General features: G+C 45.7%; 1 protein-coding gene across 4 annotated transcripts; it reads right to left on the reverse strand.

Moving 5' to 3' along the window:
- Positions 1-1394: 1394 nt before the first annotated feature.
- Positions 1395-22278, reverse strand: map2k6 (mitogen-activated protein kinase kinase 6). Of its 4 annotated transcripts, none has more exons than XM_069517501.1 (12): positions 21905-22278; positions 11715-11778; positions 10746-10794; positions 10184-10297; positions 9570-9689; positions 8710-8826; positions 8543-8594; positions 8308-8435; positions 7868-7945; positions 7027-7166; positions 6764-6809; positions 1395-6609 (listed from the first exon to the last, which is right to left on the reverse strand). In XM_069517501.1, the coding sequence occupies exons 1-12, from the start codon at positions 22056-22058 to the stop codon at positions 6532-6534; spliced, it is 1140 nt and encodes a 379-aa protein (XP_069373602.1). In that variant the 5' UTR covers positions 22059-22278; the 3' UTR covers positions 1395-6531. The 4 variants fall into 4 exon arrangements, with proteins under 4 accessions (XP_069373602.1, XP_069373601.1, XP_069373604.1 ...); XM_069517500.1 differs by lacking the exon at positions 21905-22278 and adding an exon at positions 21588-21711; XM_069517503.1 differs by lacking the exon at positions 21905-22278 and adding an exon at positions 12199-12218.
- Positions 22279-22377: the final 99 nt, after the last annotated feature.

Genomic DNA, 22377 nt, shown 5'->3' on the forward strand with positions numbered 1-22377 from the left:
AGGATGGAGATTTTCCAAACTGTGAAGTGAACTCTGCTCCCTGAAGTCTGAGGGACGGTGGCGAAAGGAAGGAAGAGTTAAAAATATCAACCACTTTAAAGTCTGAGTCTAAGAACTTACTTCAAGGGGTGAGGGGTGAGGGGTGGGGTGGGGGTGGGGGGGGGGGGGGGGGTGGATGTGCGTCAAAACAGGAGCAGGTGGTGTGTGAGAAACGAGGAGTCGCAGGTAGTTTGCTCTGTGGTTCTTCACACGCTCGTCCAATCAGATCTCTGCACAATGTTTATGGTTATCTCAGGGGGGGGGGGGGGGGGGGGGGGGGGGGGCAGGAGATTCTGTGTTTTCATTTTGTGTTTTTGTTTTTCTGCACGTCACATCCTCACCCCCCCTCACCGACACACACACACACACACACACACACACACACTCACCCGTACTGTATGTGAGGTGGAAGTTCAATGAGTCCAGTTCCCAGCGTCTGAGGCCTCCAGGAGAGAGTTCATCACAACAACACACAACACATCACAACAACACACAACACATCACAACAACACACAACACATCACAACAACACACAATACATCACAACAACACACAACAACACAACACATGAGGCCGCAGAGAGAAACTGACGCTGAGCAGTTAAACTGAAACTGTTTCATGGAATCAGAGTTTAAATTTTGTCGAGCTGCTGAGAAACGTTTCTTTTTATATACGACAGACTTCAGTTATTCTGTCAAATCATTTCGATGGATCTGCATGAAATGGATTTCTATCCTTATTATAATTTGACTGTAACATTTCACTTTGTCTAATATTTTATGTTTTCTCCCTAAAAACCCGGCGACACTGACGACGCCCCCCCGGCCTCAGCTGTGCTTCACTGTGTAAACTGTTCTGTTCTCTGAACGCGGTGAACATTGGTTTAATCAGGACACTGAGAGGACTGTGAATGAATGAGACACTGAAAGTCTTTAATTAAAACAATTAACAAATACTGGGACAAATTGTGTCGTTCCGTCATATTAACTAAGACGTTTTGTCTCAAGATGATAAACAAAAAAAAACTTCAGCTTCTTCATGTCTGTCGATGTTTGGTTTTAAATTCGACCTGCAGCTGTAACGTTTGACATGTTTTCAGATATTTTATTTACGTGATTATTTCACGACTTTCAGTAATCGTGGACTTAAGAGTCAGAGTGTGCAGCTGTGCGCCCTGGTCCAGTTAAACGACATCATGTGTGCACAGTTTAACGTCTTCTCTCAAGTCCTGTTAACAATTTTCAGCCAATTATTGTGTCACTTTTCAGGAGCACGTCTGAGCAGAGAAGGTTTTTAGTCTGAAGAGTAAAATCAAACTGAAAACAAGAGACACAACAGATCAGACGAGGAGCCTGTTGTGTAAAAATACCTTTTTATTGAATTTCCATCATTACAATTGCACACAATCAGTTTGAGCAATCTAAAATATTTATAGAAATTCTAAATGAACAGTCATCAGTCTTTATAGCAGAGGCTTTAGAGACACGTAAATATACTGAGAACTTCACTTCCCATGGGGCGAGGAGCTGTAGCCGTGACGACCCTCCCCACACGCCCACTCGACAGCAAAGAAAGACCCTCATCCACGTACAGTGGCATCTCTGGATACGTCTCACTCTGAAGAACCGGCCCGGACACTTCCCCCACCCCCCGAATTCAAGAAGAACACAACAGCGCAGAAGGTCAGAGGTCACATACAGCTCCATGAATCACATGTGCAATAAAAAAACAAAGGAAACCTCAGCACGGTTCACGCACGAACGACAGATTTACACTCCAGAGCTTCATCTGTAAACAGGAATCTGGAAGTTTCCCTCTAACTCGGATTTTTGATTCATCTCCTGCTTCAAATGTGAGGATGAGGAAGGTGAGCAAAGTTTCCTCTGATTCTCTCCGAGCCAGTCTGAGCCGCTCGTCTGCTGGAGAACTCATCCAGAGATACGTGCCGGCTGCTGCACGCTCACATCAGCTCAGACTGACAATGATCACATCCACTCGGACGTCCTGCCCCCAGTGACCGAGGTTTAATCAGCAGGTGAGAGAGCAAGCCACAAAAAGAGCGGTGGACGGGAATCAACACACACACACACACACACACACACACACACAGGACCACACCACGTGACGCGTGATTGGACTCAACTCGTTTCTCATTACCGCCGATTACAGATCGAGCAAACCAGTTATTGAGTTACGAGGTTCTGAGAGCAGCTCGGACGTTTACATTTGATCAACTCTGAATCAGTAAAGAAATTTCACAACATCATCATTTTTTACCTTCAGAAAACAAACATCTTCTCCACCAGATACGATGACGCGACGCGTGGACGCTGTAAATTCTCAAACAACAGAATAAAACGAAGGAGAAACTAAATGTTCACACTAATCAAAGACCCATGCACGTCTTTATAGTCTCTGACAGCAGATTCATCTACTCTAATCATATTTTCTGTGGTTTCACATGATATCTGTCAAACTGCTCCTTTGAAAAACTGCTGCAAATAAACTCAAAAGAAACTAAACTAATATATAAATAAACTGAAAATAAAGCAAAACAGCTTCATCGAGTTTATCTTTTATTTCTTTGTTGCCTCATCATCACACGTTTGATTTTCTCACAGAAGCTCCGACATCTCGTTTGTCCCCTTAAAATAAATCTTTGACGTAGAAATTCAAAAATGAAAGCAAACGAAAAAAGTTTAAACAGCCAGAAGTACAATTTATATAATAAAATTACTATTGCTGGAAATAATCATTAAGATATTGATCAAAAATATATATTTAAACTTTGTAAACAGAAAATAAATTGTCATCATCAGAATCTGGATCTATGATAAACATCACGATATTTTGTGGCTCCTGCTTTACTTTTGAGTTTTTGACCACCGGAGGTGCTACTGAGCAACATTTCTGCCAGCAGGTGTGTGCACATGGCAGAGCTGCAGGTAAAGTTTTCGGGGGATGTTAACGGAGACTGGCCCTGAAACGTTTTTACAACAAAACAACTCGACAAACAATAAATAGAGTTTTTAAAGAAAAGCCTGGTGTCGTCGGGGAGAGAAGAAACTTCAGCTGCTGTTTGAGAATTTACAGAATCACAGCTTCATTTTTAAAAAAGTCAGAACTTTACGACTCTCAGAAAAACCACGAGATGTCTCAGAGTGACACGACATCCACGTGGGCTGCAAACCTTCAGGCTGAGCGTTCTCCTCCAGCGACACACTCGTAACCTGCCGCTGTGCGATGCGGCTCCTCGGTTCAGTGCAAAACATCCCAGCAACACGCAGCGAGTCCCCGAGAGGAACCACAGGACAAAAACAGTGTTTAAGCATCAATCACGATGACGGAGAAGAGTTTAAAAGTTCACGTGTTCGTCACAGGAAAGCATCATCAGGCACTTTAACGCCCACAGAAACTGCACACGCCTGAATCACTGCGACCTGGGGGGGGGGCAGCTTGTTAGTTTCTACAGGTGGGATGTCAGAGTGTCCGGATGAGTTCTCTCACGGAGCAGCGGGAGGTCTCCTCAAAGACTCCCCCGTCCCCTCAGCCCTCGACTCTCTGCTGCGTCTCTTTGGTCACACGACGCCGGTTGTGTGACGAACAGGGAGGATTCTGGTACAGCGCCCTCACCAGGGCTCCGAGGGTTAGAAAACAAGATGGCAGATCCTGACAGACCTCGTGTTCAGGCCGGGCTGAATCTAGAAATAAGACTTGAATTGTGCTAATATCCTCATGACATGAAACACGGAAGGCGTTTGCTGCCATCTTTGGCACAGTAATGTTCTGATGACGGCGCCCTGGCGTCCTCGGCGCGGTGACTGACACTGAGGTTTGTCTGAGAGACAGAAATCGAACCTCTGACGCAGCTTCGCCACCAGAGGAGACGGGACGGTGGTGAAATGAGCAGCGTGAAGCGGAGAATAAAAACCAAGACGGAGTGAAGCTCGTCAGAAAAATAAAGAAACCACCGGATGTACTGAAGATAAAGTGTACGAGCTGGTTCTGGTTCTGTTCCTACACATTACAGGTGTATTTGCATATTTGTCCAGAGCCCCCCCCCCCCTCGCTCTAATGTCTCCAACCAGTCCCCACCAGAGACCCTGCAGAGAATAAGCTGTGGAGATCACGGACGGACATTTTGAGACGTCTCATCTTTGAATATTGTGAAAAGTTTGATGTGTTACAATTGGTTCTGCTGCCCCCATGTGGCCAAAACAAATAAAAATACACCTTTAAACACCCTGCTCAAATTTAAAGCTGCTAACTTTAAAACAGTTGACATCATTGTGTTATAAGTATTACGGTAATTTAACCTGCGTTCATGTCACAGGATCCTTCTCTTCGTAGATTGTACATCTAAGATTCAATCGCTCAAAAGCTAAAGGGACGAGAACTCAGCGAGGACGGACACAAACCCAGCAACAAAATATTAACAGGCGAGAAGATGACGTAGATTCTCCGACTGCGACAACAACACCCTGACGTCGTCCAGCCACGTGCTCCACGATTCCCATTTTGTCATTCGAGCTCGTCTGTGAGCAGCTCGTCTGTGAGCAGCGCGTCAGTGAGCAGCTCGTCAGTGAGCAGCTTGCTAACCGGCCGTGAGAGCAGAGATGAGCACAAACACGTAGAAGAGAGAGAATGACCATCAGCACAAACAGGAAGTAGAACCATGCAGAGTGCGAGGGGGGAGGAGGGTGACATGACAGGCGGACGTCCCTGCATCATCCCAGTACAACATCTTTTCCTCAGTCGTTTTCTATAGAGAGGCACATAGAAGGCTTGCAAGTTACAGTTTCAAAGCGTTGTTGAGCCAAGAAGAACACGACAAAATAAAACAAACACAGGCCACGTGAACACACGAGAAACGTCTCTAATGGATCCGTCAAGTCTTCAGAGGGAAAACAGCAGATGTAATAAATAAGAGAAACTGCAGTAAATACGTGTGAGGGGAAAAAAACCTGGACCTAAATAATAACAACAACAATAATTAATATAATATTAATAATAATAGTAATAATATCCAGTTCTTTTCATGTTGAACAAGGAGTGGAGATGGTTGTGATTGGCTCAGTACAGACGACGAGGAGAAAATTCTTCTCCAACAACTGACCACAATGTCAACACACACGCACACAAACACACAAAGCTCAATTTAACATGTGTGTGTCACATAGAGCTGCACGACGCTCTGGATTTAAAATCAAGTTGTTTCCTGTTTCTCTGCAGAATCTGGATTTGTGACGTCAGCAGATAAAAGTACGAGCCTCTCGTTTTCCCTTCAGTTCACCTCCACCAGCAGGGGGCATGAGTGTCAAATATACGTATGATAAGCTTTATAATAAAACAGATATATAACTATTTAAATGTCAAAGTTCAAATCAATTTCTATCTAAAAATTGAATTTGTGTCGGCCCCAATGTGGTGACAAAAAAAACTAGAGCTGAATAAAATCCAGGATTTGTCAGAATTAAATAAATATTACGCAACGTAAATTCTGACAAGTATTTTATCGTCACAGAAAAAAATGATCACATTCTTTTTGGATTCGTGTTTTTTTGTGCTTGGACAATTACGAAGGTTCCAAGGACGTAAACCTGCTGCTCGACTGCACGAGACGGAAATCCATTCAAAACAAACCTGTTCGTCAAATAATCACTTTTATCCAGAATGATGCAGCTCTACACACACACACACACACACACACACACACACACACACACACACACACACACACACACACACACACACACACACACTCACACACACACACACACACACACACACACACACACACACTCACACACACACACACACACACACACACACACACACACACACACACACACACACGCAGGCAGCCAGAGCCCCAGGACGTTTAGCCAACCTCTGCTGTAATCAAGAGAAATCAGTGGACGTGCAGTACCTATGAGTGGCCACCGGGAGGGCCCTGATGTGAGGCTCTGCAGCTGTTCTCTCTGGAACATCTGGAGATAATTCTGTACATGCAGTCAATTAATAAACCGATGCAACACTTGCTTTGAGTATACAAACATTTAGATTATACATAGATAGATTATAACATTCATCTTTTTTTATATAATCTGCTCCGCTCTTCACCGACTCGCTTGTTTGACGAATCACAGTCGACCTGCTGACGAGCAATAGGCGGCAGAGGCGGGACTAATCTAACCACAGAGGGAGCGTTTGCATACAGACATTTTAAATGAGTCCAGATTACGTGTGACAGCCTGCACCCCCCACCCTCACATGTCAGGATGTGGAGGTGGAGGGTCGGGGACAAACTCCTCGTTCTGCTTCATCAGCATCTGTCCGTGTATCAGTGGAGAGGGGAGAGGGGGGGGGGGGGGGGGGGACAATGGCGAGGTGTAAGGTGTGAGGTGGGCGGGGTCCTGCAGGTAACAGGGGCTGCGATTGGTGCTTCTTTTAAGAACAGACCCTCCCTCAGATCCAGAGCACGAGGCCGACTCAGTCCCCCAGGATGACTTTGACAAAGGAAGCCACGTCGGTTTCTTTGGCCTCGTGGGAGGTGAAGAAGGGATGTTGCTGAGGAGGAGAACGACATCACGTTAGTCTGATCATCAGTTTCAGCCGCTCGGCCACGTACAGTTACTTGTGTAAGAGCGCCCCCCGGTGTCTGATTATCGAGATGCATGCAGGGAAAGCAGGAGTCTGATCTGAGGAGGAGGAGGACACTCACCATGAGTTCTGTGTACGTCGGCCTCTCCTTGGAAACTTTCTTTAAGCTGCAAGAAGCAAAAAATAAACTTTTTATTTCTATTAAAATCAGACAACATGAGTCTTGAAGTCGTTCGTGCTCGTTCGTGTGTTTTGTGGAAGGAGCTTTGACCAGAGGGCCGATGGGAGGAGGTGGGAACTGTGTTATTCTTCCAACTGAAGCCTCCTCAGCTGGAACCTGATTTACAGATGTGTGGACGGAGGCAGCGACAGGAGGAGACGTACCACTGAGAGGTGAAGTCCACAAACTCTGGGGAGAACTGGTCGACAGGAAGCTGGGGCGAAGGTTCTTCCACCACCTGCTTCAGCTGCTGGAAGGGCGTGCCCCACGAGTCGTACGGGAAGCGGAGGATGGCGAGCTCGATCTGAGAGAGAGAGAGAGAGAGAGTGCGTCCACACGAGTGTTCAGGTCTTATCCAGTCATGTTTTCAAGAGACAGAATTCATCAAATACTTATCTTCACTTTTTCTTGTTCATCACCAGATGAATCTAAAAGTTAAATCAAGTTGTTTGGAACAAACGCAGATGAAAACATCACGTCTCTGGAGGAACGACAGCGGCTGAGGAGCTTCCTGTTCTTCGCTCTGAACTTGTTTTATCGTTGTCGTCTCTTCAGAACAGTTCCAGCCTGAATTCACACAAACTGGGTTTTCTGCTTCGCTCTGATTTCTCTCTCTCTCTGTTTTGTCCCATTTTCTTCGTCAGACTGAAACGTTGTTCTCTTCACCTCCATCATCTCAAACCTCTCTGCTCTCCACACCAGTGATTCATCTTTCATTGACTCAGGCCTGAGCTCATCAGCATCAGTCGACCTGATGAGCAGAGACGAGGTCGCGTCTCAACGAGGAGACTGAATCCCTGACGTCAAACTATTCTCTGGCCCGAGATGAAAACGGGAAAATATGAAAACTCTAAATATTCAGCGGCTCGTGATAAAACGTCCTGACGCCATTTTACAGAACATGATTCATTTTTACCTCGTGGAGACACGTGTGAGGATCCGTCTCCCAGGACGGACAGAAGTGCAACAGAAGACAACAGGATGAAAAATAAAAAGTGTATTTACCATTGTGATTCCTAAACTCCAGATGTCAGACTTCACGTTGTATCCCTTCTGGTTGGTCTCGGGGTTGATCCTCTCCGGCTGCAGGACACAGAGTCAGACGACATCAGCAGTTGTCAGGGACGATAACACACTCTCCCGCCATCCTCTCTCCTACACACACACACACACACACATCGTCCCTGAGCACTAACCCGGCCCTAAAACCCAGTCAGCCAATCAGCAGCCGAGCAGACGGAGTTAAAATGTAACTGAGCTCGTTGAATGTTTGGAAACTGACGAGAGAGCAGAAGTGAATCTGTTCACTCATCTACTGACGAGTTACAGATCAAGTTTGTTCAGTTGAATCACAGAGATTTTATCTCACTACAAGGTTTTTTTCATTTTTCAAGGTTAAACTGCTGCAACTTATTAAACAACTTAAATAAATGACATCATCTTACCGCCATGTAGGGTTTGCAGCCGGCGTCCATGGTTTTAGCCACGGAGTCGACCAGGTAGCCGCTGATGCCGAAGTCGCACATCTTCACCTGACCCTGAGTGTTGATCAGCACGTTGGACGGCTTCACGTCTACAGAGAGAGAGACAAGAGATTTGATGCAACGAGAGAAATAACTAAAGACGGACAGAGGACAGAAGACAGAAGACAGAGGACAGAGGACAGAGGAAGGCTCTCACCTCTGTGTATGACCTGCAGATTACTGTGCAGATGCTCCAGAGCTTTAACTATCTGCAACAACAAAACACATTAAAGTAAAACAGCAAATCTCCGTCACTGAGCGAGCAGCAGATGTTTACTGGACGTGTGTGATTCAGAATTTAGTTTTTTTTAAGCGTGAACCCACAGAGACGGCGATCTTTCCCAGGATGTCCTCGGGGATGTTCATGCCCTTCTCGATCACCTGCTTGTAGAACTTGTCGAGGGACGTGTCCATCAGCTCCATGCAGATCCACACGTCGCCCTGGAAACAGTGGACACAGGAAGTGTTTTAGTCGTGAGCGTCCGGTCACTGCAGCAGAACGTTTTCATACACGTCAACAACGGAGTTAGAAATTACAGCAGCAACATTTCACAACATTTAAATATTTTAAAAGACAATTTTTACATAACATGATTTCATTTCTCCGTAAAGAAGCTCAGAAGATTTAAATTGTGCAGATTTTCATGTTTTATAATTGTGTTCGATGATCTGGGTTCACGTCCGTGTCAGCGTCTGAAATCTGATTTGATTTATAAAAGAAAACAGATCAAATTATCAAATAATCAAATGAAAATTCAGCTAAAAACTTTGAGTTCTCTGTTTTTCAGTTTCTTTTATCGTGAGTCAAAAGTTTCTCCTCAAAAACACGAAGATATTTTTGTTTCAGATCCAAACGGCATTAACAGCTTTCTACGTATGATGTGTTTACACATGATGAGAAGATAACGATGATTTTATTAATTCAAGAATCTGCAGTTCTGATCGACTGATTCAGAAAAAACAGGGATAAACAACTTTATACTTTTCTAGAGCACATGATGACATCATAGATCTCAATATGATCAAATCAAGAGAAGCAGCAAAGTTTCAACTTCTGCAACCTGAAGTCGTCACATTTTAATCTCCAGTTCGTTCTTTCAGTTGAACCAATGATGAAGGATTTCACTCGTGCAGCTCTCACATGCAGTAAACATGTATGTGCCATGTTGTTAGCGTGTTGCTACCTCTCTGAACAAGGCTCCGTAGAAGGTGACGGTGTAGAAACAGTCCACCGTCCTCATGGAGATGTCCAGGTCCATCAGCAGCCTCTTCTGCTCCTGAGTGTTCACTGTGGCACGAATCCTCTGAGAGACGACGACAGGACACAGAAGTTCAGGCTCAACAGTGAAACTTACATTCATGAGTTCATTGACTGGTTTGGTCGAGAGCTGACATGAGGAGTCAGATGATGACGATAGAATCTCTTTGCGCCTCAAGGATCTGAAAATGAAGCGACAAAGCTGAAGCTGTAATAAAAGTTATCGACGCAGTTCGAGCTCAGTCGTCTGAACAAACTTCAGATGGAACTTCAGATCTGTTGCAGTCGACAGCAGCATCACTGCAGAGGAGCTGCAGGACGGAGCAGCTGACACCGGTTCGGCTGCAGCCGGATCACATCTGTTACCTGTGAAACATCTGGAGGAACCACAGTCACTTTCTGTGCTTGAGCCGACGAACTGGATTTTATTTAATTTCTCGACTTGAGGCTGAAATCACGTCTCCTCTCACACAGTCGGTCGATTTCACACCAGCCCGAACAAACGGAACCAAACAGGATGGATGAGATTCCTCCTCTCACCTTGACCGCCATGATCAGGCCACTGGGCACGTGCCTCATCTTGTCCACCACGCCGTACGCTCCTCGGCCGAGCTCGCAGATCTGCTCCAGGTCATCCGCCTTCACCTCGAAGTTCTGCCCCAGACACAAAACACACAGAGGACATCAGAACCACCTCTGATCTGTGGGCTCCTGCAAACGGCATCAAACCTAAAATCTTATGTTCTTACGTGATTCAAGCAAAGAGAGAAAAAAACATTCACTTTGACTTCAGTCCAACTGGAGCAGAGAAAACTGCAGCAGCTCTGCCAATGGAAAATTCCACTTATTTGATGAGTTTAAAGTCAATATTTTTACTGCCCGTCGGCCAATAAAAGACATTCCAGCCTCCCCACAATCACAAGTCTTCACTTCAGCTGTAATGTTCACTGAGGCGATTTTTACAGCCGACAGATCCGTCACGAAGCCGACGTCTGCCGAGCGAGACTGACGGACGTTACTCAACCAAAAATATAGAGCGGGGACGGAGACAGTGAGGAGTTATGTAACAAGGTCAGAAGAAGATACAGAGATGAAGACGTACCTTCTCTCCGATAGTTACACAAGCTTTGGAATCCAAATCTCTGGGAGGTCTGAAAACACACAAACACTTTTTATTATTTAAATCATTCGTTTTATTTTAAATCTCTGCAGAACACGACTTGGAGACGAGCTTGTTCATGAAATTTACTGTGAGAAAAATAAATGCACAAAAAAGAAAATATTCAGAAAACATGTTTTCAAAAACAAAGTAAAATAAACTTTTTACACATAAAATATGTTCATGTTCTTATTTGAAGTTCTGTACATCTAGTTGTATATTCTGATTATTTATTGTCATTAATAATAAAGTCCACGTTGGAGCTTCCACTCACATCTCGATGAACCAGTAAGAACCTTGAGTCAAGTCATTTTTTATAGAATGATCGAGAAAATAAATAAAAACCAAAGTCAATTAACAGTAAATAACTTTTTAAAGATTAATAAAAAGAAAAAAGAATAAATAAACTATGGGATGAAAACTATAATATATACAAAAACTAATAAAATGCAATATAATTGATCAAATATTAAAAACAAATTAATTTTTAAAAAATGAAATGCAAAAATTACAAAAAAAGTATTATAATAATAATTTGATAATAAATATAATCTAATGCAAAATGATAAATAACTTTATTTATTATAATAAATAAAATGAATATGTGTGATCCAACACTGTGACTCTGACTTCACATGAAGTTAGTTTGGTTTTTCTGCAGCTCAGCTTCACGTCAACAAGAGTCAGACTCCAGGAACAAAACATAATCCTGCAGGTCTCATCGTGTCGGGATGTGATATAACAACATTAACTCAGGTTTATGTTACGACACCGAGGAGAAACTGCTGCAGCCGCTCTGAGACTGTAACAGGAACATAACAGATGATCTTAAGCTTTTTAAATCAACTCTATGAGGCAACAGGAGGAACAGGAGAGAAATGATCTCTGATGAAGAGTAAACATGAGACTTACACTGCAGCAGGAGTAGGCTGCTCAAACACCTCCTTGGAGAGCTTGAGCACCGGCTTCCTCTTTCCTGAAAAAACACAAACACACATCGTTAGAAAACTCTGAGGATTGAAAACTCTGAGGATTGAAAACTCTGACTACAGAAAACTTGGACTCATAACTCATAAACTTCAACGGATGAGCGATCACAGCTGATCAGCTGATCGTCCTGGTCGACCTGTTTCTCTCCGGCAGCTGCAGCATCTTTAAACCTCATCACCTGAATCCACAGCTACGATCTGAGAATCTACACCACAGAAAGATTTACAATGAGACGATGATTCTCGGCTCACAACAGCCGACGGCCACTGACGAACTCCCACTGAAGCAGAACGAGTCAAACGTCCTGCGGCCGTCGCTCTGACGCTTCCCAAGTTACACCCAGTCTGCATCCTCACGCTTCCTGTTGATATAGCAACCGCTGCTTCCTGTCACCAGCAGCACTCACGGTCGGATGCAGCAAGTGACTCCAGATCCTGTCTGAGTGTCGCAGCCGCAGGGAGTCGGAGGAAGAAGATGAAGAAGACGAGGACAACGAGGAGGAGGAGGAGGAGGAGGAGGAGGAGGAGGAGGAGGAGGAGGAGGAGGATGAGGAGGAGGAGCAGGAGGAGGTCTGGCAGCCCAGGTGTGCTCGCTCCATGTGTAGGTGCAGCACTGTGGGTTAAACATCTCGTTGAAGAGGCGTCACAGTTCCTGAGGTCGGGACCGTGCGTGTGTATATGTGTGTGTGGTTGCCATGCCAACCGACAGCATCTGGCTCAAACCTCCTCCGACCGGCTGAACGCTGCAGCAGCTGAACCAGAAACACAGACCGGAGGAACGTATGTTCCTTTCCTCTCTGAGTGTGTGAGAGTGTGTGTGTGTGTGTGAGTGAGTGTGAGAGAGTGTGAGAGTGTGTGTGTGAGTGTGTGAGAGTGTGTGAGTGTGTGTGTGTGAGTGAGTGTGAGAGTGTGTGAGTGTGTGTGTGTGTGAGAGAGTGTGTGTGAGTGAGTGTGTGTGAGTGTGTGTGAGAGAGTGTGAGAGTGTGTGAGTGTGTGTGTGAGTGTGTGAGAGTGTGTGAGTGTGTGTGTGTGAGTGTGTGAGAGTGTGTGAGTGTGTGTGTGTGAGTGAGTGTGAGTGTGTGTGAGAGAGTGTGTGTGTGAGAGAGTGTGTGTGAGTGAGTGTGTGTGAGTGTGTGTGAGAGAGTGTGAGAGTGTGTGAGTGTGTGTGTGTGAGTGAGTGTGTGTGAGAGAGTGTGTGTTTGTGTGTGTGTGTGTGAGTGTGTGTGAGAGAGTGTGTGAGTGTGAGTGTGTGAGAGTGTGTGTGAGAGTGTGTGTGTGTGTGTGTGTGTGCATGGCCGTGTATGTGTGAGTGTGTGTGAGTGTGTGTGTGTGAGTGTGTGTGTGTGTGTGTGTGTGTGTGTGTGTGTGTGTGTGTGTGTGTGTGTGTGTGCATGGCCTGCTGATGTCATAACGCACCATTTAAAGTAAAAGTGAAGGTGCGGCTGCAGAGGAAGAACTGGAATCTCTCACATGTCATGAGAGAAAATTCAAATTCAAAAAGCTGTCCTGAGGGTGTGTGCACACACACACACACACACTCTCTCTCTCCCTCTCTCTCTCCCTCCCTCCCCAGTGTGTCCTGGTTTGTTCAAACAGTGCAGGGTGTGACTCTGCTGGTGGCCTCTTGGCTCCTGGTCGACACTTTTCTAAAAGGCTTTGTTGCAGCTAAATGTCACTTTGAGCACCTCCTACACACACACACACACAGACAGACACACACACACACAGACAGACAGACACACACACACACAGACAGACACACACACAGACACACACACAGACACACAACAATAGTAACTGGAAACCAGCGCTCGGCGAACAGCTCCACGACGACACACTGAGACGATGAGAGCAAACACCTGCAGCGAGTTGTTGGAGTCTGAAGTGAAACTCGGTTCTTCTCCTACGGGAACACGTTCTGCTTGTTCCTGCATCGCTGACCTGAGAACAACAGAGGAACTCAACAACCTGTGACTTCACAGCCGGGATTCACGCCCTGCACACGCTCCATGTACCAGACAAAACTTTATTCGAACTAATTAAACCACTGACGACACGGATGAAACGAAAAGGAAGACGTTCGATGCCACAGTCAGAGCGGCCCAGGCTGACGGGTGTAGGTTGGAAACTTTATTCTTTACGTTGCTGAATGACGTCATTTTCTACCGTCACAGTGACATCATGATAACTTTCATCGTGGGCAGAGTTCACTGAAACATTATGTTCCGAATAATTAACACAGAGGAAGTTTTTTCTTGCCTCTGAAACACCTGCAGAGCTTCACACTCACGTTCCAGATCCAAACCACAACCGACCAACAAACCTAAATAAATTCTGTGTATTTAAAAAACCAAAGTGAGGCTGAAAACACAACCAGGAGTCACCACAGGTTCCTGATGAACAGAGACAAAATCACTCAATTATATATATATATAACACACACACACACGATGTGTGTGATGTCTGCTGCAGGTTGTTGTGGTGGAGATGCAGCAGTTGTAACGACACTGTTAAAACGTGGAAGTTTTATATGTCAACGGGAAAACAAACTGTTTCCCAACAATGGACGGAACATCTCATTTTAAGAGAACTGATAATTTGCTTCAATTGGCTTTTTGTAAATACGATCAAATCTTCCATGACAGCAACGTGACCGAGGATAAATATGATGCAGCCTTATGTTGGCCCGAGAGGAGCCAACAGAGGAGGAGTAAGAGGAGGTGGAGGTGTCAGAGGAGACGTGGATCATGTGACTTCTGTGGCTGCAGGATGAAGCTTGTTGTTTTATCACGAGACATCGATGGAGGAAATATTCAGATCATTGAATCTTGTGTGTGTGTGAATATTTTCTTGTTTCCCTTCGTCGTAGAAAAATTCTACATCTTTTGGTTTTTGGAGGATTTTTAATTTAAATCGGCTCCGTGTTTGTTTGTTACGTAAAAATCTTTCTTTACAATCATGAGACATTTTCCTTTATTGGTCAGAGCAGACGTTCTGGATCAGACGTGTTTAGGTGACAGATTTTTATGTGTAATTTGGTGCAGATCAAAATAAAAGTCGGATCAAGTGAATTCAACTGTGGCTCCAGATTTAACGACACAATAAGGACATCCAAGGTGCAAGACAGCGCCCCCTGTGGACAGGATACTTGTGCCTTGTTTGCATGTGTCGTCCATCTTTATTTACAGTCTGTGGACAGAACATGCCTGGAAGTGAAGGAACAACTCATCATGTCGTCTCTCATCATGAGAGATATAAAAATATCCCATCTCTGACTTTCTCCACATTTTGTTGCATAACCCAAATAGACAATTGCCTCCTTTCTTCCTGCTGAGCTCAGCACGCAGCTCGCTCACTGTGGCTTCATTAACAGCAGCACATATTCCCAGTGATTTGCAGCACATGAGCAGAAGAATGCAGTGCAATGCCAGAGGAGAGGCCACAGGAGACGGGCGTCTGAGCCGGGACACTCCTTGTTCTCTCTGAAACCTGCAACAACAAGGACAGTGATCGGCTCTGCTGCAACAATCAGTTTCTCAAGAAGCGACCGAGACGAGAACAGCCGAGGATGACAATGCTCCCAGTTTTCAGCCGATGTGAGCATTCGATCGGCCTCGTCATGCGTGTCGGCCTGTGAGGAGACATAATGCTGACAGGGCAGGAAGGTTTGCAGAAACAGAGCGTGCACACAGCCTCAGTGTGAGGCCCGCTGACGTTAACCCACACATGCACTCCCCTGGAATTCAAACAATCCCAAATGTTCCTCAATGGAATTCCACAGCGTCAGAGGAAGACAGATCAATCGCAGAGCGAGGGAGGCGGTGAACAGCAACGAGGAGGAACAGGAAGAGACATTGAGCTGCACAGAGGGGGGTGGGGGTGGGGGGTGGCATTTGAAAATAACCCTGGGCTCTTTGCCGCCCTCCGACCGCTCTGGCAGGTCGTGAGACACTCTACACTTCCAAAGATGGCAGCTCCTCCAGGTTACAGCTGTTGGACGCTCTTTTGGAAATCGTGTCGTCAGCAGCTCGCACTTCACTTCCTGTGCACTCGGCTCGACTTAAATGATACTCGAGGAAAGAGGAGAGCGTCGAGGTGTCAACCTCAGGAGCGAGAACGCTGCTTCCACCGAGTCCAGGACAAACGCCCGAGGCCTCGACTGCACGACACACGAGCACGAAGGCCCAAACAAACCGAGCGAGACAGGCCTGATGAAATATCTCTCAGGGGAAGAGCGTGTGATGATTGTGTCATAGCTGCAGCTTCTTTTCTTTAAACAAGTTTGAGATCTTCAACAACCTGTTTATTCACAGGCCTGTTCAGTTCCACACATTCACCTGAACACTGCACAGGCATCAGGGTTCAGTGTCTTGCTCAAGGACACTGTGGCAGGTAAAACATGGACAGGTCACCTGATGTCACAGGAGGTTCCAACAGTTTCAACTGAATCACAGTCGAACCATCAGACACAGAACGTCTCATAAACACAACACGCTCACCTCAGCTGTGACTGAGAACTCATGTCTGTCTGTGTGTGTCCGTCTGTCTGTCTGTGTCTGTCTGTGTCTGTCTGTCTGTGTGTCTGTCTGTCTCTGTGTGTCTGTCTGTCTCTGTCTGTCTCTGTGTGTCTCTGTCTGTCTCTGTGTGTCTGTCTGTGTGTCTGTCTGTCTGTCTGTCTCTGTGTGTCTGTCTGTCTCTGTGTGTCTCTGTCTGTCTCTGTGTGTCTGTCTGTGTGTCTGTCTGTCTCTGTCTGTCTCTGTGTGTCTGTCTGTCTCTGTGTGTCTCTGTGTGTCTCTGTGTGTCTGTCTGTCTTTGCAGGAAAATGACTTCAGTCCATGAGACTTCATTTAATTTCCCTCCAGGAACAAGCAAACTGATCAAAGTCAATTTTAATTCTTCTTCATGTGCATTTTTCTAAATAATTCTAAATTTTGCAAAAATAAACAGAAACAAACAAACATGCTTCAGTTAAAGGTCAGTGTCGTCGTCTCATGGTTCCACCAGAGAAGTAGCTGCAAGCTCAGTCCACCCCCCCCCCCCGAAAAGAGAAGTACAGTTGGTGGATCCTCTGAACAAAGCTCTGAACAATTCTACTGTTATTGCAGCAAAAAACAGCGACTGTCCGTCCAACAATCAGCTCGTCCAAACAGCAGATCTAGAATCGGTGCGGCTGAACACGCAGCCTCCATTTGCATGACAAACGGGACATTTGTGCAGGAGAGCGAGGGCCGGACGAGGCCGCAGGGGGACACGAGCTGGGAGGGCCGCTGTCACTCTGCCATCGTCCAGCCCGGCACGCCACGGCCCCTCGGCTCGGCCCGGCGAACAATGGCGAGGGCAGAAAGAGTCCGGGGGCCACACAGAGGAGAGGACGCAGGACTCGACGTGTTTCTGTGCCAGACGATATGAAAATAGAAGGAAACCGGCTGCAGGATGAAGCGACTGAGCTCAGCCTGGCACGGTTTTCATAAAGCACAAGGACGTGATGCTTTCTTTAGCTTTTGCAGATTTGTACTCATTTCCTTCAGCAGTTAGAGGTTATACAACAATTCTGTGCTGCATCTGGGCCGAGCTGCAAGTCAGAGACAAACCTCAGCAGCTCGTTCCGAAGTGAGTCTGTTACACAACTCATCACAAACTGTCACAGAAAAACACTTTGAACATTTAAGAAATGAATTTCTTTGACATTTGCATTCACTGATTTCTCTATAGTCCGGGGACAGTGATCGATTATCTCCACACATGCAGAGCAAATGTTTCAGTCCACTCTGTCAATACAAGCCCTCTCTCTCCTATTTGCTCTGTTTCAGTCTCCACCAAGCCCTCAGAGGAAATATCTGAAATATGTGTTCATCAGCTGATCCCTGTTCATGATTCACAGCGTGGAAACACAACAGCCCGACACTCACGTCGCTACAACAACAAAGCTGAGTCATCTGTTAGCTGCCTCAGACTGAACTGTTGTGTTCACTTCAAAACACAGAACCAATCAGAGAAGTAGGTCGATGTTTTACGGTAGATAAAAAGCTGAAACACTGAGCGATAACAAGCGAGGCGGAGGAGGAACCTTAAACAAACTAAACAAGGTCAATTCTACAACGTGGTTTAGAATACGTGAGTTTCATAAACTCAGTGACGTGCATGTTTCTCTTCACCACGTTTGAGGCTGAACGATCCGTGCAGCTAAAGATTGACTGAACCCGTCTGTCGATTGTTTTTAATAATCAAGAATCAGAAAAATTTAGCAAAATATCACAATTCTCCAAAGTGACGTCTTCCAGGCGAAAGACAACGAAGCGTATTCAGCACCAAAGTGCAAAAATACATCAAATACAAAAATACAAGAAGAATATTGACAGTAAGGAGAGAAACCAACAATCAGATCAGATTTCAGTTTGAAGTCAATGTGATTGATTAATCGACTCTTTTAGTTTTTCTCTCACTGAAGATTCACACTTTTATTTATTTCACCTAAATGTGACAGATTTTGTTCCGATTTGCAGAAACTTGATAAAAATGAAGAATCGATGAATCGAATGTTTTCTGCAGAATCAACGAATCAAAGACAGAAACTCTCTCAGGAAACAGACTCATTCATTTACAACAACACCGACAGACAGCTTCTCTCTGGAGGACGACCGACTGTTCCACATAAACAGGATCTGACCATCTCTCTCTCTCTCTCTCTCTCTACCTGTTCATGTCCTGTACACAGTGTGCATGTACACGTGTGTGTGTTTTGCATGTTGTGCAATGAAGCACTCTCACTCTGGACTTCTTGGAAAACACAGAGGAGGGAGGAAAACCGCTCGAGCTGCTCTCACTTCGCTGCAGCTGTATTTTGTCCTCCTGCCTTCTCTGATGATCCGAGGCTCTGAGGCTGCAGCGACGTTTCCTCCTCCGCTCCTGTCGTTGGAGTTCAGGTCAAAGTGTGACACGCCAGCTTCCCTGAGCTTGAAGCTGCACATGTTAATGTCAGTTGTAACTATGGCTGCTGGTTGATTTTCTGTGGATTGACTGTAGCTCTGGTTAGTTTGGCTGCATTTAGATCAGAAATCTGTGTCACGCTCTGCAAACAGAGACGTGACGATCGTGAGGGGAAGTGTTGAGTTCGTGAGTCGTAGCTGAACGTCGACACCTTTGGTCTAAAACGAGTCAAAAGCTTTGAAACATCTTGAACGACCTGTAGCCGGTCGTGTACGTCACGAACACCCCGACCTCAGTGTCACAGCTTCACACGTCAACCTCATCACGGCTGCAACTCATGATTACTTTCATTTCAATTAGAACATAATGAAAAGTCCATGGTGATGAATTCATGTTGCCGGTTTTGTTTTGGCCAAAACTCCAAATCCCAAAATATCCAATTTTGATGCAGCGCCAGATACGACCAAGAGAATCATTACATCATCATGTTTGAAGCTTTCAGCAGCAAACGCTTGAAATCTTTGACTGAATCTGTCGACTGATCAACTGGTCGATGGGTCGATCATCGTAGCTCCGGTTCCTTTGTCTGCACGTCTTCGAATCGTCGTCTTCTGACACCGTGTGTCAGCCGGAGTCAGATTCAGGTACATCGACATTCAACAGATTTCTGAACACTGAGGTTCAGGTCACACAAAGCACACATTCACCAGAGGAGGCGGCAGAAGATGCACTTCCTGCAGCAGCGTCAGAAGTTCGACCTGCCACAGCCTACGATGGCCCACGAGTCCATGCTCTCCTCCTCCACCGCATCGTTCACTCCACAGAGACAGTGATCGGCTGCAACCTGGACTCTGACGCCTCAAACCCTGGACGTGAACTCTTCCCTCTGACAGGAGGCAGCGAGTCACCAGGACCAAAACATCACAGACACTGATTTATCCCCGACAGCAGCTCGTCAACAAGGAGCTGCATCATGTCCTGCATCATGTCCTGCATCATGTCCTGCATCATGTCCTGTATCATGTCCTGCATCATGTCCTGCATCATGTCCTGCATCATGTCCTGCATCGTGTCCTGCATCATGTCCTGCATCGTGTCCTGTATAATGTCCTGTATAATGTCCTGCATCATGTCCTGCATCATGTCCTGCATCATGTCCTGCATCATGTCCTGCATCATGTCCTGCATCATGTCCTGTATCATGTCCTGTATAATGTCCTGTATAATGTCCTGCATCGTGTCCTGCATCATGTCCTGTATCATGTCCTGTATAATGTCCTGCATCATGTCCTGCATCGTGTCCTGTATCATGTCCTGTATAATGTCCTGTATCATGTCCTGCATCATGTCCTGCATCATGTCCTCACCTGTGACAGTTAGACTGGAACGTACTGAGGCCAAACACCATGAAATGTTTCCTCGGGACCTAAAGAAGTGATGAACGTGCAGTTTGTGTATTTGCGTGTGTTGTGACTTTGTGTCGTCAAACTGACGTGTTTCCTTCTTCTTTACTTTCTCTCGTCCCTTCTGCATATACAGTAAATATCCATCGTGCATATTGCACAATCCTTTTTCTGGTGCTTTTAGATTTTATGTTCCTATGTTTCTATCAATGCACAGACGCTGTGTCCACGTCCTGCACAGAGCGGACACTTGTGTGAAATCCCAGAGAAGCCCCTGCCTCTGAACTCACCACCTTAAAGCTCTCAGCTCAGTCTATAATTAGATTTTCAGTTTGAGTCCCATGAAGCAAACAGACCTGAGCGCTGACAGCTGCAGGTCAACACATCTCAACACAACACAACACAACATAACACATCACAACACAACAGAACACATCACAACACAACACATCATAACACATCACAACACATCACAACACAACACAACACAACAGAACACATCACAACAGAACACATCACAACACAACACAACACAACATAACACATCACAACACAACATAACACAACACATCACAACAGAACACATCACAACAGAACACATCACAACACAACACAACACAACATAACACATCATAACACAACACAACACAACAGAACATATCACAAAACAACACAACACATCACATCACAACACAACACATCACAAAACAACACAACACAACATATCACAAAACAACACAACACAACATAACACAACACATCACAACAGAACACATCACAACACAACACATCACAACACAACAGAACACAACACAACAGAACACATCACAACACAACACAACACAACATAACACAACAGAACACAACACAACACAACACAACACAACACATCAGAACATATCACATCTCAACACAACACAACACAACAGAACACAACACATCACAACACAACAGAACACATCACAACACAACACAACACAACATAACACAACAGAACACAACACAACACATCAGAACATATCACATCTCAACACAACACAACACAACAGAGCATATCACATCACAACACAACACAACACAACACATCAGAACATATCACATCTCAACACAACACAACACAACACAACACATCATAACACAACACAACACAACAGAACACAACAGAACACAACATATCACAAAACAACACATCATAACACATCACAACACAACATAAAACATCACAACACAACATAACACATCACAACACAACAGAACATATCACATCTCAACACAACACAACACATCACATCACAACACAACAGAACACAACATATCACAAAACAACACAACACATCAGAACACAACACAACACAACACAACACATCACAACACAACACATAACAACACAACACAACACGTCGACCCCCTGCACCAAAACCACGCACATCTGCAGCCGTGCACGCCACACGGCTCTCATCCTTTACCTTCAGAGGCGTGCACGCGCTGTGCATCAACTCGTGCAGAGTTGATCGTAAAGAGCGTGCACGTCAATCTTGTGACTGGTGGAGGCACCATGCGTGTGTGTGTGTGCAGCGGCGGCGCGAGTGCACGCACGCGCAGCATCGCCTCACCAGGAACTGTGCAAAGGGGAAGATCTGAAACAGGAAATGCAGCTGACCCTTGAAAACCGTGTAACTTCAACATGCACCGGCCGAGCACGAGCTGCAGCCGTGCATGTTGCAGCCCGTGCAGCCGTGATTGCGTGTGGGTGCGTGTGCACGGATCCGTGTCATATTCTTACCTCCCTTCGGCTGAGACATTTCCCCTCTGCTTTGATGAGGGGGAGGGGAGGCACAAAAGACTTTGCCTTCCTTCTCGCTCCCTCCCTCCATCGCTCTGGAGCTTCGGCGGCTCGTTGTGCAACAAAGATGCAGAAATCGAGCCTCGATCTTCATGCACCTGGAGCCCTGGTGCGTCCGGGGCGTGCGCGTCCGTGCACGGAGCGAGGGTTCAATTGCACGCGCTCCGCAGGCGTCGCGAAAAGGCGTAATTGTGCAAATGTTCCGCAGCAGTTACATGATGGGCCCGGACCTGCGGCTCTCGGCTCCTAACTTGGATCAGCGCGAGTCCCTGCGAGACCCAGCGCTTCCTGCTCCCCGCGCAAAGCACCACGGGAAACGCAGTCCTGCCCGTGTGTGTTGTTTTCGATAGGTCGTCGAATAAATATAAAATATAATATCAATACAAACGTGTTTCTGCTCGATTTACTGTTTG

This window comes from Paralichthys olivaceus, chromosome 21, assembly GCF_024713975.1.
Source record: "Paralichthys olivaceus isolate ysfri-2021 chromosome 21, ASM2471397v2, whole genome shotgun sequence".
NCBI lineage: Eukaryota > Metazoa > Chordata > Actinopteri > Pleuronectiformes > Paralichthyidae > Paralichthys > Paralichthys olivaceus.

Coding starts and splice junctions, on each gene's coding strand:
- map2k6 (XM_069517501.1), bottom strand. CDS start 22,058: ATGAAGATCGAGGCTCGATTTCTGCATCTTTGTTGCACAACGAGCCGC. Junction 10,298..10,745: donor GTGTAACTATCGGAGAGAAG/GTACGTCTTCAT, acceptor TGTCTGGGGCAG/AACTTCGAGGTGAAGGCGGA. Junction 9,690..10,183: donor GCCTGATCATGGCGGTCAAG/GTGAGAGGAGGA, acceptor GTCGTCTCTCAG/AGGATTCGTGCCACAGTGAA.